At 45.9% G+C, this 15,328-nt stretch overlaps 1 protein-coding gene across 2 annotated transcripts in view; it reads left to right on the plus strand.

The window, feature by feature from the left end:
• Positions 1 to 15,328, plus strand: part of LOC142776107 (ABC transporter G family member 20-like) — a 46,641-nt gene that overhangs the window by 22,187 nt on the left and 9,126 nt on the right. The window contains exons 1-2 of one of the 2 annotated variants that reach the window (XM_075879110.1): positions 6,516 to 7,196; positions 10,123 to 10,209. In XM_075879110.1, the coding sequence (XP_075735225.1) occupies positions 7,043 to 7,196; positions 10,123 to 10,209 (241 nt within the window). In that variant the 5' untranslated portion in view covers positions 6,516 to 7,042. Of the gene's footprint in view, positions 1 to 6,515; positions 7,197 to 10,122; positions 10,210 to 15,328 lie in introns of those variants that run through there. The other variant, XM_075879173.1, reaches the window with a different exon arrangement.

Below are 15,328 nucleotides of genomic sequence, written 5' to 3' on the forward strand. Positions count from 1 at the left end.
CCTCTGGCATTTCTTCTTCATAGAATCGAGACCGCCGATCAAACCCGCCACTTTCGGGTCAGCAACCGATTGTAGCACCATAATAATTACACAACCACGGATCTGCGGCTTTCTCACCATGGTCCTTTATCGGTCTGTAATTGTGCTGAAACGAAAAGGCGTGGCAAAAGATAAACTTTTCCAGGTTGCTTGTTCGAAAGACGTGTATTCTTAAACAAGCACGTGTAGAACTTGACCGAAAGCTCCGGGCTTCATCTATGAATAAGACGGCATTTCTAAGGAGCTCACGTGACGTGCTCTATAGTGATTCCAGCGTTAATAAGTTGTTATTAATCAACTTGTGAATTATGTGTATTAAAATGGAAGTTGTGCAAAGAGTGAACATTTCAAGCGGCGCCCGATTACGTTTACTTGAGTTCTTTATCCAAAAAAAAAGTAACAGATATAACACATAACAGAATAGTAACACCGTCAGCTGCTCTACAGGACAAAATAAGCTTAAAGAGCACTTTAGCTTCGTCTACAACCAGCGATAGCGAATATGGGCACCATTCGCATCGCCCTCAAGCCAGGCTTCGCTTTTCGGCGACAACTATGCTACATGTAAAGGAACTTCGGTACGCGTAATATCTGCCACTTTCTTAGGATGCCTACTGCAGGTAAAGCTGCGACGTACCCACTACTACGGGTCGGTTAGACAATATGCGCGTCTGCGCATCTGCACGCTTTGTTGATGCTGTTGCTGACGTTATGAAGGCGCCAATGCGCGTGGTAATGGGTGAGCCTTTAGTCCCGTTACTCAATGCACAATTCACTGGCTGTGACGCCTAGTTGTTTTGTCCCGCAGTACTACGTGTGAACGCGACTCCTTGCACTATACACACACGTATAAGAATTTCGGGCCATTTCTTTTCAGAACAGTTTCAAACCCTGGTGCGTATCTAGCCGAACAATCCTTTGCATGTGCAGAAAGCCTGGTTTTGATTGCAGCTCGAGCCCTTGATTTTTATCATTGGCGTTCACAGCGATTTTTCTCCCACCGACGACGCCAATTCCTTGCTCACAACCAACGACGACGCCGACAGCGGAGTTTCTGCGAAAAGACTGTTTAACACTACACCACGTCAAATTGCACGTCCATTCACTGGCAAATCAGCAACCAGTGCATATATCGCATGGAGGCTGTAGACAAGCGCGCTGCTGCTTCTTGCTTGCCTTCAGACCTATAAACGCCGATTTCGTATAGATGCATGCTGCAATACGATTGATTTCACCTTCTATAAAGACCTTTACATCGCAGTTTTCGGCGGAGCGGGTTTTTCATACGCAGAGGTAGTTAAATGGGTCAGAAAAAAAGATGAAGCTGCCCGGTTGTAATTTAAACTGCTTCACTAAACATCGGGTATACAGACTGAAGCCTAAATATCTTGGCGCAATTAGTCAGCCTTTATTAAATGACATACGTTTGAAATCCAAGAATCCTATGATCCTAAAACGACGAAGCGTCACCGCCAGCCATCATAGGCTTTAGCGAGATGGCGTTATTCTAAGAAAATGAAATTATAAACGTACCATTGACCTTCGCTTGCTCTAAAATAATAAACTTAAACGAAATTAATCACGCAATGTAGTTCCGCAAGGGCCAAGGAGGTGAAAAAGGTAATAACGCGGGGGAGGTGGGGGGGGGGTAAGGGTAAGCTTGTACATATTGTCCGAAAACGTTGCCATTAGAAACAAGAAAGAGAACTTTCCAATATTTTGTACACATGTCATTTCTCAAAGAAATTCGGTTCCAGGATTCTAACACCTTATTGATCTCCAGGATCACTAAAATCTACACGACTATTTGGGAATGTAGTTTTATTTTCGAGGATCCATACATGGTGACCGCATGTGGTTCCTCAGGCAAACAATGCTTTAGATCTGCAGTCATGCTTGTGCAACTCACGGAGATGCTTACTAGGAAAAAAGTGTTGGTTGAAGAGAGTCCTGTGAGGGCCGCACGCCGCATGGGGCCCTGCGTTTCTGTCCCCGGCCTTGTATGAGAGGTGAGAAACAGTAAAATACCACAGCAATTTTTCAGCTCATAGAAATGCTCTAAATACAGAAGGTGACTGCGTTCTAACCTCGACGAGTGCATATGACGGCACTTGTACCAGCTTATAGCATTATGAAGTGCTTCTTAGTGCTTTCTCGGTTCAGGGCATTGTTTTACACGTTACTTTGAATAAGAAACGAAAGCTCGTTCCTTCCTAATTTCGGAACGAGTTCCCGTTACAAGTTCCCTGAATGCAAAAGGAACTCGTTACAGTTACATTTCGAAAATTTGAACGTGTCGTTACATTAACGTTAACTTCATATTTTTCAGCGAAATATAGTGCAGGATAACTTCGAGAACAAACAAAGTAAGAAATCATTGTTTATTTTGCACTACGTATAGTTTGCTTACTTAACATCGGCAGCGGCAAATTATATGTATAGATAGAAGCAGTGTAAGGAAACAATCCTAGACAAACTTTTCAGAGGTCACCGGCTATACTGCAAATACGTCTAATTGCAACTTTAGTACTCATCTATTCGAAACCACAGAAAATGTTCCTTGTGCTGTCAACAGTGGTAGAAAAACAAAGATGGCTGCGCGTAACGTGGTGAACGCGGCACTTTCGCTTGGAGCTGTGCAGAAGTTTTTTAATTGTGGCATCAGATCGCGTTGCTTAGTCTAAGGCGAATGGGTGTGGGCTGCGGAGCGTCTCATTTTCATCGACATGAAAATCTAAAATCAAGATGGGAGCCGACAGATTCAAACACGGGTAATCAGGGTGAACAGTAGAAGTGCGTGAACAGTAAAAGGATGTCTTTGTCAAAAGCGTGGCAAAGGCCTAGCTTTGCCAGGCCTTTGACAAAGATAGGTCCTTCTATCGAAACGTCGGCCAGCTTGTCTGAGGCACTTCCACTGTTTACCCTGATTACCCCTCATCGGCGTAAAGAATTTCACTGACGAAATAGCGGAAATAGTTGCGGTGTGCGCTTAAGTATTGAGCCTCTTCGGCGAATCGCATCATATTTGTATGAAGTTGAAGCGGTGTATACCGAACCCGATGGTGAAGAAGGCAACTTCTCGTGAGTAGCGGGTCTCTCCGAAAGGTGCTAGCACTTTTGTGCTGCGTTGCTACACCGCGACACGCAAGGCCTTATCAGTTTTCGAGGTAACTACGCTGTCACTCGGGCTGCCGATTGCATGTTTATTTGAGCCATGAGAAGCTGAATACACATGCCATTCACCAGATTTCAGAACGGACCAGTGTTGCTTGAGATAAGACAAATCGTAGTTTCGATTGTGATTGGAGTGCGCCTTTCATTCGGTTCACGAATCCATGTTACTATGTTTCCAATGAATAAGATCGTGTGTTTCCGAACATTCGCTTGTTTGTGTTGGCAGTCGTCGATATTCAAAGCGGATATACGCACGCACACTACGCATGCTGCGAATGCACGAACATGATGCAAATACGCTGAAACATACGTATACACACGCACGGTGTATGAAAGCGCAGCCTTAGCACGCGTTTCTATGTGAGACTATACGCGCATGCAAAATAAAAAAAAATGTTTGGAGGAAACAATTACAGCACCTTAATTTGAGAAGGAATAGCCCAAGGGCGCTCACAGAAGACAAGCATATGAGAATAATACAGTCACACACGTAACGGAGCAAATTTCCTATTGCACTTGCCTATATAAACAAAACTATACTACGTGCATAGAGAAACCCGAATATTGATACGAATGCACACAAGCTTAAAATAATAAAGAACAATGGTGTACTCACCGAGGAAAGTAGTGAGCGCATTCATTATAACAAACTACCGCAGTGTCCGTCACCTTCTTTCCAATGCGCAAGTTTCTGATTTGCGCCGTTCTGCGTCGCGCGTCGTCTGCATCCTTCGCGAAGTGATGGAAGGATACGTCGCCATCTTTCCACCACGATGCCACGCATCGCCACACACCGCAATGGTCTCTGGACATCGCTTTCTTCTTTTTCGGGATCGTGCGTGCGGCATGGCGAAAAGAAAGGAACTACGCGACCGCTTCTCAATGCGCTCAACGTGATATCATGTCTGAGGAACTTTCACAGGGTCAAGATTGACCCGGTCAATGCCATTTCCAAGCGCGGACGCTAAGTAGCCAGCGCTCATTTAGAGTCAGAAATTACAAGTGCAACCCATATTGCACCTTCTACATCAGCCTTCAAACGCGCAGTCAGGATAATGCACTTCCTACATTAACGCAATAGCATTAAGGAGCTTGTACATGCAGCTGAAATTCAGGTGTCGGCATTGGCATTGTTGGTTGTGACCAATAAAATGGGTTGTCCATAAGTGAAAATTCAAGGCAACTACAAAAAAATAAAGATTTGTAAAAAGCAGTTGAAGTGCGCGAGCTGAACCCAAGCTTTTTGTTTTCGTGGCAAGTGACTGGCGTTCTACCAAATGGTCAGGTAATTGAAAGAAACTGCCTCGAAAAAGAAAAGTACAAATATCATGTAATTAGACGAGTCTTCTTTAGGCATATGGTGCTGCATGGCAGTAGCGTGCAATCACGCCAGGCGCCAACAAATAGGCATTGCGCAATGAGTGGCTCTTTTAGATGCCCAACGATTACAAAGCGGTCAGACAAAGCCAACAGCTGCGTAGGTTCGCGTTTCCTAACCGACGCGTTGTTGCCTCTTTAATTTGCAAAAGGAAGAAGTATGGCGTAGTGGGCACTTCACTACTGTACTTGAAGTAGGCATTCTGAAATAGTCTGCAGCGGTGTATGCGCGTGATAATGCTCGTTTCTTTGCGGCATAGTTGAAGCATCCACCGAAAACCACAGCCACGCTAGCAACTGACGAGGCGACACACATGGAGCCCGATTACACTATCGCGTTTTACTTTCGAAGCTCAAGCGTCACGCAAGTTTTCTTCAAATAGAAATTGCCACACATACACCAATATAAATAAGCTCCATGCGCAGAAAACCACCCCGAAAGGAGCAGTACGGGGGCGTTTATTGCGTGGTGATTCAATATGAAATGATGTCCAGGATACAAGTCCCTTGTTCGCACTTACAAATGTTCCAGATCTAGATGTTGGTATACGACAGACAAGCTTTGTTGGGTCGTTAGAAATTCGTTGGCAATGTTGAAGAGCCGTTCGGTCAAACTCTTGAGGTATCTGTTATGTTTTACCCAAACAAAAACAAAGTCAATCGGGGTATAGTGGGGGTGAGGGCAGTCTCAGCAAGTACAACAAGAATGCATCGCTGAATATACAGAGAGAGAGGGGGGGGGTCAGAAGTTCCCAGGCCACCATTTCATGTATTACTTTGGGAGGGTGGCCCGGGAACTTTTGACACCGCTGTACGTCTATCGCTTATTGCATGACATTCGTTATCAGTGCAGTGGCTGCTGAAATGAATGACAATAAACCAATATCCATGGAGATAACAGAAATGTTAAATAGATGTCTGGCCAAACTCAGCGTCGCCGACACCCGAGAGGTGCTACTGCGACACCCGCTTCCATTACGTTTCGGTCCTCTTCACTGCATCCACGCACCCGGGTGTCAAAAGACATATTTGTGGAGAGCTGCCGCAGGCATGTACGGGATATTAAAGGGGCATTTGAGCCATGGAGCAGCTAAAGTACACGCAACGACACTCGCAGAAACGAGGTCGAAGCTTTGCAGTCCGTGACCGCGTGAACATAAACCAAGTATAAACGTCCGAAGCGTACACTGCACGCAGCCAGGGGGCTCACTTCCAAGGGATAGAATTCTAAAACGTAGCTTTACCACCATTGCGTTGGCTCCCGGCACCTCTCATGCACAGTGGGAAGTCACTGCATGGGATTACGGTGGTTAGCACATCGCTGATTTGCTCACTTTCTGTTATGTGCCTCAAGCGTTGTGACTGGTTCCAGTGTTTTATGTGCTATTAACCCGTTTCGTGACGATCATTTGCACCTTTCGAAAAGAACCACATGCACAGACCTGAAAAGTCACCGAAGTTATACATAGTGCACCCTTTTCTGGCAGCAGCCTTATGTATACAATGACGTTCGATCATTTTCAAAAATCAAGTAAAATTCTCCAAAATATGTCAACGCTCCTACACTCCTGAATGGCCCTTCATTGCTGTAATAATTGGCCATTCTAATAAAAACAGTAATCGGACGTTCTTCCCACACGTGGTTGGTCTGGGCGTCGCCCACTTCTCTGCGCTCCCGGAGGGTGCCTTGAAGTGAAAACCAGGATTAGACATAGTCAAGTGACAGACGAGTAAATGGTTGCAGCTGACGCAGTCACCATTCCGCCCTGATCTGCATTATGTGCTGCGTGCGTGCATCTGTTCAATCTCGAGGAACTTTTACGAAAAAAAAAAAAAACGCCGTTTTCTCTGCCGTTCCTACGTAAACGTAACGCGTCATCGCTACAGTTTCACCGGTCCTCTATAGAGTGTTGGCGCTTCTTCGTTCTGCTAAAAGCAAACTACTTCATGGGACGCCATTTTTCGGAACGCCGTTTCGTATGCAACACTGCTTCAAGGTAATACATGCGGGAGCACGCGGTGATGACTTTTATTGTAATTTTGTATAGCAATCTAAATATCTTCGAGAACGTCAATCAACTGTGGCTCAGCAGGCATCATTGCATCACCATGTTTAGTGGACGAAAGAAACTTTTTATTGGCTGACTTAGGTGATGTGGGCTATAGAATTGCAGGTGACGCGAACTGTGAAATCAAAATTCTGCTTTTTACAGCCATTAATTGAACACCGACGATAAAACGAGTTTAGATACAATATTTAATGGACGGCCAGAATTCCGAATACACACATAGTATAAGATTTTCGGAAATGTTTCACAACCCTTTTCAATATTGCGTGACCGCTTTTGTTAACTGGCCGAAGATCGGTCTTGAGCGTTCGTTCCTTTGTGTTCTGAATAAGTGAGTACAATTTTGTGCATGTAATGCAGGGCTGAGCACCACCGAGGTGATAATGGGGCACGCGATGGTGCAGACGGCGCTGGCGTACGTGCAGACTGTGTTCATGCTCGTCGTGTTCGTCAGCGTGTTCGACACACCCGTTCACGGGTCCATCCTGGTGGCCTTCATCATTCCCGTACTCATGGCCTTCACCGGCATGAACTTTGGTCAGTCCAGAATGCAATCGAGCGTTCGCAGCATCATCAACAAAATCTCGCCCTGGGTGACACAAACGATCTGCTTTGTGGACAGAAAACACTTAGCAGGTCTATCGTGACAACGCGCCCGCATATTTTGCGTGTATACTATGGCTTTATGCACCAAACGCAAGATTCCAGCAATCCGTGAGGTTCCCTACTTTGCCGAAGAGATTTTGTGTTGTGTGACCCTCGGCTGTTTTGCGAAGACGAGACTTCCTCTGTAATGAAACCGATTCTTTAGGGGATAGTCGATTAATAATTAATCGTTAAATTATTTGGCCTCTACTCGATTAATTGACTTCAAAATGATGTCTCAGTCGATTAATAGACTTTTTTTATGTGTCAGCGACTAGTGTCAGCGGCCGTGCAGTAAAGCCAGGCAACGTCATGTACGGCAACAGTGACGTGAAAAGTTCCACTTGAGGTGGGTAAATTGTCGTGTGCTAACGCAATGCGGACCCCTAAAATGTGATTTTAATTCAAAATAAGCCCTTCCTGGGCACTAAAGTAGCACTACGAGGTTTCTGCACCGCTGTTCTAAAGGCCTGACCGCACGTACGCGTCGCAGCGCGAGGCTTCTTGACGTGGTGCCACGCTCTCTTCATCTAGAGAGAGTGGGCTCGTGGATATACGCCAGGCCACGCGCTCTATGGGAGATAGCTCGATGCCGCGTCGAAAAGACGCACCGACGCGCTGCGAATGGGTACGTGTGCTCAGGCTAGCCGCACAATGTCACGCTTCGGCATCGGCGCCGTGCACACCCCCACTGCGCATGCTCGGCAGTGGGCGAGAAAACGCGCAGTAGCATTCGCAGTGGGTCAAAGCACCACTGCGAATGCAGTGGTGCTTTGGCCCACTGTGCCAAAGAGACTGAGCCAAAGCACCATTTATATCGACATTAAAGTGAAGGATAAGGGAGCGAGGCTTCTGCACATTTGTGTTGCTCCATAAGCAGTAATGCAGCTCGCGGCGGCTTTACGCAACCCAATAGGTAACGGGTAATATCGACAATCGCAGGGAGCTGTGGCATACGACGGCTTCCGGTTCGACGCATCCAACGGGACGCGCGCATTTTCGTACCGCTCCGTTGAGAAAAGCACCTCTCCGTGCAATGTCAGTGCTTTAGAAGTTTTTTTTTTTTTTTTTGTTTCTGCTAACCGTGACGATGACAAGTTACGAAAGCCATGAACGGTAAGGAAACTTTTTTATCGCCCTCAAATGGCCTGCAATGCTTTTATGCTGCTCGGGAGTACTGTCAGTTTGGCTAGCAGATCAGTCGATACAGAAAGCAGTTTTATTGTATGATACGTTACTGCAGATAAAAAAAAATCACCATTTTAAAAATCTCAGGGGATGGGGATGGCTGTAGCAGTGTGCTAAGTGTTCATTTCGGGATCGCTGCTTCGGCCGACATTGTGGGTCGATCGCCATGAAGCGCAGCACGTATTGAGCGCGTTGACATATCTTTTTTGTTGTTGTTTCTAGCCTTCAGCGCGCTATAAGATGCATTTCTTAGTCGAACCCAGACGCTTATTTGAACGCTGATCTTGATCGAGCTGCGCGGCACGGCAGCACATAAACAATACAGTCAGACATAGACTGCGCCAAATAATCGAAATCCTGCGCTTGTTTAACGCACTTCTTCCTTTGGGTGCCGTCCTGGCGCACAGTTTGATTAAGATAAACGCGAATGGACTCGTCCAGCGCTTCGTGTAAACTTACTCTTGAAGGAAGCTTTCGTTTTTTTTTGTGATATATATGGGTGCGATTGCCGGTGCTCACTCGTAAGGGGGTAGATTTCGCCGGCGCATTCCCGTCTTTGCTTAAGCGCGCCTGCGCCGTCAATTTGTTTCTCAATATATTATTCGCAGCAAATTTATGCTTAAGCTTTTTTTAGTGTGCAATACACACGTACTTGTAATAAAATGGTTTTCGCACACTCTGGTTTTAGCGTTCCACACTCGAAGGCTACCTGTCGCTGTGGCTCTCTAAACACAGCCATGGCCCTCCTCATTTTTATTTATTCCATTGGAATTGATACTTGCGTTTGCCTTTCACGCCCTAGTTGAAGCAGCCAACGGCTGAACAACCAACCATGGTTTCTCAGGACGAAGATGAACGGGCGACCACGCACGCGAATCTTGAATGATTTGAGGCTTGCGGCGAAGTGGTTCGCCGTCATCTGCAGACTTCTCGAACCGGAAGCCGGTAGCATACGGTGGCTCCCACAATCTCTCGCTATTTTACTGGTCACCTATTACGCAACGTTGACATGATCATTCTCCTTTCCCCACACTGTCATGCATTTTCCTCCGAGGATAGATGGGGGCGTCATTTTTTTTTTCAGGCACGTGACTCAAGTACCAAACCTCTCATCGCATCACATACGCTGGAAGAGAACGTCAGCTTATTTTACGGGGCATTGGCAATGCAAGCTACCGTAATCAGAAGCAAGCCTATAATACCGTAATTCTATGATACCACATAGTCGATTGTAACGCCACCACAGTTGCTACACGAGGGGTGACATTTTATTTCGTTTATAAAGAAAAAAAAGTGATCATATTTCGATACTCAATGTTAACGGGAGGGTCAACTTTGATAGCGAAAATCTGGACAAATAATCCACGTTACATTAATGCGAATGTGGGATCATGCGATCAGGCACGAATTCTGAACGGCGACGGATATAAGGTGTCCGTTGGTGTCAGAACTGGATGCCTAAGAGACGCTTTTTGGTCGCCAGTCGCAACTATAGTCTCATGCAACCTGTGCAAGTCATAAATGCGAATGAGCATTTAGTTGCGGTATGAAATGCTTCAAAATAATGAACTCTTGGCGTGGGCGTGTGGCATTGTCGTCAGTTCTGAGGAGTAGGTGACATTTTTCGCAGGTTTCTTCACCTCTTCAGTGTCCAAAGATGAAGCGACGGCGCTGTTGCTGTCCCTGGCTGCACTCTACCCGGCGTTGCTCATGGGAGGTCAGTGGCGTTGTTTGCATCCCTTTGCGTTGTCAGGGGAACTCTCAAGTTTATGCGCGTCCCTAACTGGCTCTAACCATAATGCATGCATTGAATCGTCGCTCTTATATTCAAGAGGGAGAGAGAAAAAATCACAACATATCTACGGACTGAATGAGGATGAGTGAAGCGAAACATAAGTCCGTCCGTTCTTTCATTCTTGCTTCCATCCGCCCGTGCACCCGTCCGTCTGATTCTGTCTTTCCGTCCATCCATCCATATAGTGAACACTCCAACTACTGTCATCTCGCATCTTTTAGAAGTACCGCCATCCAGAAGATATTCCAAGGACTGAACGAAAGGTGGCTACCTACTTGTGCTGCTGCTGCTGCTGCTACAACAACAACGACGACGACTACAACGACGACAACTACAACAACGACAACCACAACAACGACAACAGCATACATCGCGGACACACGACCAAATGCATAAGGAGCTTCGCCCCTAGAAAAATTCGCCAGATCCCACGTACCTGGGAATCGATGATATGCGAAGCATGCGGAGAGAAGGTGATTACGTTTCAATTTTTTTATTGAGCAACACATCATAAAATGACACTAAATATATGTACAAATGTTGCACGCACAGACATATAAAGGAGTACATACGTAATGTCTACATTATTGGGTTGATGAGTTTCAGATGTTTATACAACCAGTTGTTTGCACTTGCGCAACGATGCCAACTGGAACGCGTGTATTAGCAACACCAGGAGCTGACATGAAGCCCTAATACTCGCGGGGACGCTGGCCCTGGACACTGCGACTTAAATAAACTTCAGCGCATGACAACTAACCACAATTGACCTTAACCCGACGTGACGGCTGTATCAAAGGAGTACATACGTAATGTTTATAATATTGGGTAGGCATAGCAGCACTTCAACCACTATTGATGTTTAACGAAGATCAGCGTCTATTTATAAAGTAGTTCCGAGGCTTGGCATAGCTCTGCGCAGAATGCTTGGGTTCGATTGCAACTGGGACCCTGACATTCTTTGAAATCGTCGGGTTGACGCTACCGATGTCGGGTATTCCTTAACGCTCGCGCGTTAAAATTGCACATGTGGACTCTCGTCGTTCCTGGGTAATACCAAGTGTCAATCACCTGTCACATAACAGCGGCACATACCGCCCGTGAGTATACATGTGTCACTGTCTGGCGGGAAGTGTTTGACGACGTACGCGACTGAATCGTGACAACATTCATGTCTTGACCGGCGCGTCATCTTCGTGAAACCATCTTACCCTCCCATGCTAATTTTGGTTCCCGCCAAATTAAGGGGGTGACCACGAGAGCACCCAAACGTAAGTTGCTAGACGGAGAGACAGATTATCTATCTATCTATCTATCAGATAGATAGATAGATATCTATCTATCAGATAGATAGATAGATAGATATCTATCTATCAGATAGATAGATAGATAGATAGATATCTATCTATCAGATAGATAGATAGATATCTATCTATCAGATAGATAGATAGATAGATATCTGATAGATATTAGATAGATACATAGATAGATATCTATCAGATAGATAGATAGATAGATATCAAAATAGATAGACATCAACATAGACAGATAGATATAGAGATAGATAGATAGATAGATAGATAGATAGATAGATAGATAGATAGATAGATAGATAGATAGATAGATAGATAGATAGATAGATAGATAGATAGACAGACAGACAGTGAAAGGAAAGCTACAAGTATAGTATTGTACAAAGGTGTAGTTTCAGTTTTTCAGTTTGTTTTATTGAGCATTTTCTTCACAGAATTGCAAAAAACTGTTTGCTGCGTTTCTTGAAAATATTTTCTTGGCTTAAACTACCATTCGCCGGTGAAGTTCATCGCAAGGTTTTTTCAAGCGAGAACACGGAATATCCAGAATCCGACGTATACGCTTACTCAAAGAGGCAGAGTTATTAGGCATTTCAGGTACGTACGTGTGAAAGGAGCAACGCTCTCACTCGTGCAAAAATGATTCTTGCTGGGACCCTGCCATTTATTCTTTGCATTCGTCGGGTCAATGCTGCCAATGACAGCTTTTTCTTAACGCTCACACGTTAAAATTACCCATGTCTGTTGTCACCGCTCCTGCGTAGATACTAAGTGTCAGCCACTTGTGCTAACAAAGAACTTAAACAAATTTAAAAGTCTTGCGGGCTTTCGCTGCGTCATATCTAAAATGGGGTCTTTGTCTCTTGTTATTTTCACGTAGGAAACGTGGATGCAATTTTGTGGCTACCTTCAGTTGCCGTGGCGTTCGCGCAGTTTGCCTTATATTCATTTTTTAAAAGACGTTGTCCGCGAGCAAGCACGGCAGTTTGTAAAGGCCATTGTGTAAAGTCCGTTGGGTGAAACGGCCTCCGTGTGGCGCAGCGAAAGCCATACTGAAGCGGGTGAAGGCATGACAGTGCGCGCATATGATGATGATCAAAGTAAATTAATGTAGTAGTGAGTTGATTAGCGAAAGTTGACTTGTAGCAATGGAGATAGGTAATAAGCAAAGTTAATTATACGATTTTAATGAAAGCATTTGGTGTAGAAGTGAATCTCGCCTCAATGGTACAGTGGTGATGGCGCCCGACTGCTCATGCATAAAGGTCGCGGGGTGGAATCCCGTTGGCGTGACCATGCTTTTATTTCGATGAAATCTTAGACGCCCATGGGCCTAGACTTAGTAATACTGCTACGTCTGGGTTGAGACAGCGTTTATTCAGCCCAAGGGCTCAGCAGCGAACGGGCAGTCTGAGACAGAGCGTGCACACATCCGACAATGACTGTGGTGACATCCAGTAAAGATGAGGACAGAGACCCAGACGGATGATAATGATCATAAAAATGCATGTATGAGAAGCGCATAACGAATGACAACACTAGTTCTGCCCACGTGGAAGCGGCCAACCTGGTCGAGCAAGTCAACGTGACAGAGAACGTTGCCTGAAAGGCTTCATGCGAGAAACGTGCACGATCTCTGTTGTGAGGTGAGGGCTGTCTGTTGGGACAACAAGTGGGGTCATGCGATGAATAACGGACGAATTCGTGCTCGAAAACTATGTAAGGCCCAATGAAGTATGGCTGAAACTTGTCACACAGACCAGTTTTACGAATAGGCGTGAACAAGAGCACCTCGTCACCAAGTCGTAAGAATACAAGGCGATGGGATGCATCATAAATGACTTTTCTATCTTGCTGTCGCGCTTCCGTGTTGATGCGAGCACTATCACGACACAGGGCTTGTCTTGAAATGTACTCCTCGCTGGAAGACGGAGAAGAGTTGATGGTGTCGAAAAAGGAAACGTCGAGAAAGAAAATAAGAGAACGTTCATAAACGAGGTAGAATGGCGAATATCCGGTGGTGCGCTGAACAGCCGTGTTGTAGGCAAAGGTGAGAAATGGGAGAAGCATATCGAAGTTTTTGTGGTCTGGACTGATGTAAACGGCTATTATATCAGCAAGAGTACGATGAAATATCTCGGTGAGACCATTGGTTTGAGGGTGGTAGCTTGAAGCTGTCTCGTGTGTTATTCCAGGGGCGCGCAATACTTCATTTAGCACTTCTGACAGGAACACTCTTCCACGGTCACTCAGTAATATACGAGGGGCGCCGTAGCGCAGAATGATGGCGTGCAGAATGAAGTCTGCAACTTCCGAAGCAGAGGCACTTGACACAGACGTCTCCGCGTAGCGTGTCAGGTGGTCTACGGCGGTCACTATTCATCGTTTGCCAATAGATGTGACGAGTCTTCGATTTGAGGCGGCGCAGCATGGTATCAATCATGCGCTCAAAGGTAGTGGGTGCGTTGCACAGCTCGAAAGGCTTAACGTTCAATTCGTATAGCCCGTCTGTGGTTGCGAATGTAGTTTTCTCTTTATCGTCTGCGTGCATAGGAACGCAGGTCGAGGCTGGAAAAGTATTTCGCGCCTTGTAGAGAATCAAGGGCGTCATCCATGCGTGGTGGGTACATATCCTTGCGATTGAGCTTGTTGAGCGCCCTGTAATCGACGCAAAAGCACACTGAGCCATCCTTCTTACGAACCAGAACCACAGGCGAAGACCAAGGGCTAGATGAGGGGGGAATTACCTCTCGTTTGAGCATGTGAGCTACGTTTTCTTCCATACTTTCTCTCTCAGCTGGAGACACACAGTAGGACCGGCGGTGTACAACAGATGTTCCGACTGTGTAGATTCAATGCGTTATAGTAGCAGTGCAGCCCAACGTCCAGGAGCAAACATCGAAAGAACTTGCGTGTTTCTTTAACAAAGCAAGCAGCTGTTGCGTCTGTGAAGGTGTCGAGCCATTGCTAATGGCTGCAGTAAAGGCGGAAGAAGGAGCAGGCTCACCACTTGGGCGGTCGTTGGAGGTGACGGCATGAAGTGGCACGACGCACGCAGGTGCGAGATCGGTCACGCAGGCCACCGTGGTGTTCTGAGGAAACAGAGTTTTTTCGGATGTTGTATTCACGGCGGTGACAAGTGCGGAACCATTGAGAAAACGATTCACACCAGAAGCGAGAACGATGTCTTTACCGACGCAACTAAATCATGGCGAGACCAAGACGTCACCATGGTCGATGTCTTTGGAGGTAATAGCTACAATTCCCTCTTGACCTGGTGGTAATTCGGTATATTCCGCAGCTGTCAAGCAAAGTATATCCTCTGGGTGTCATCGTTAAGCGTGCAGTCCGTGTCGGTGAGGTGAACGAAGCGTTGGCCACAGCAAATAGTCGCCGAGGCAGATGAAAGAAAATTTCATCCTAAAGTAATTAGTGAGAGTGGTCAGTTAGGACGGGGAACTGAATGTGATGTCGGATACCATTAATAAAAACATGGGTTGTACAATAAGCGCAAGAGCGAATGGTATATCCCTAGGCAGCAACCAACGTGGTTCCATCGTAAGGGGTCATCACTTTCTTCAGACGTTGGCCTAGATCAACACGCATAACATAAAATGCTGCACCCGTGTTCACCAGAGCATCCACGTACACTCCTTCCACTACCACCGAAATCATGTTGCAAGGGCCTGATAGACGAATATCAGTCCTAATTTGGAATGCAGTTTTTC

This window comes from Rhipicephalus microplus, chromosome 1 (genome assembly GCF_043290135.1).
Source record: "Rhipicephalus microplus isolate Deutch F79 chromosome 1, USDA_Rmic, whole genome shotgun sequence".
In the NCBI taxonomy this organism is placed as follows: Eukaryota; Metazoa; Arthropoda; class Arachnida; order Ixodida; family Ixodidae; genus Rhipicephalus; species Rhipicephalus microplus.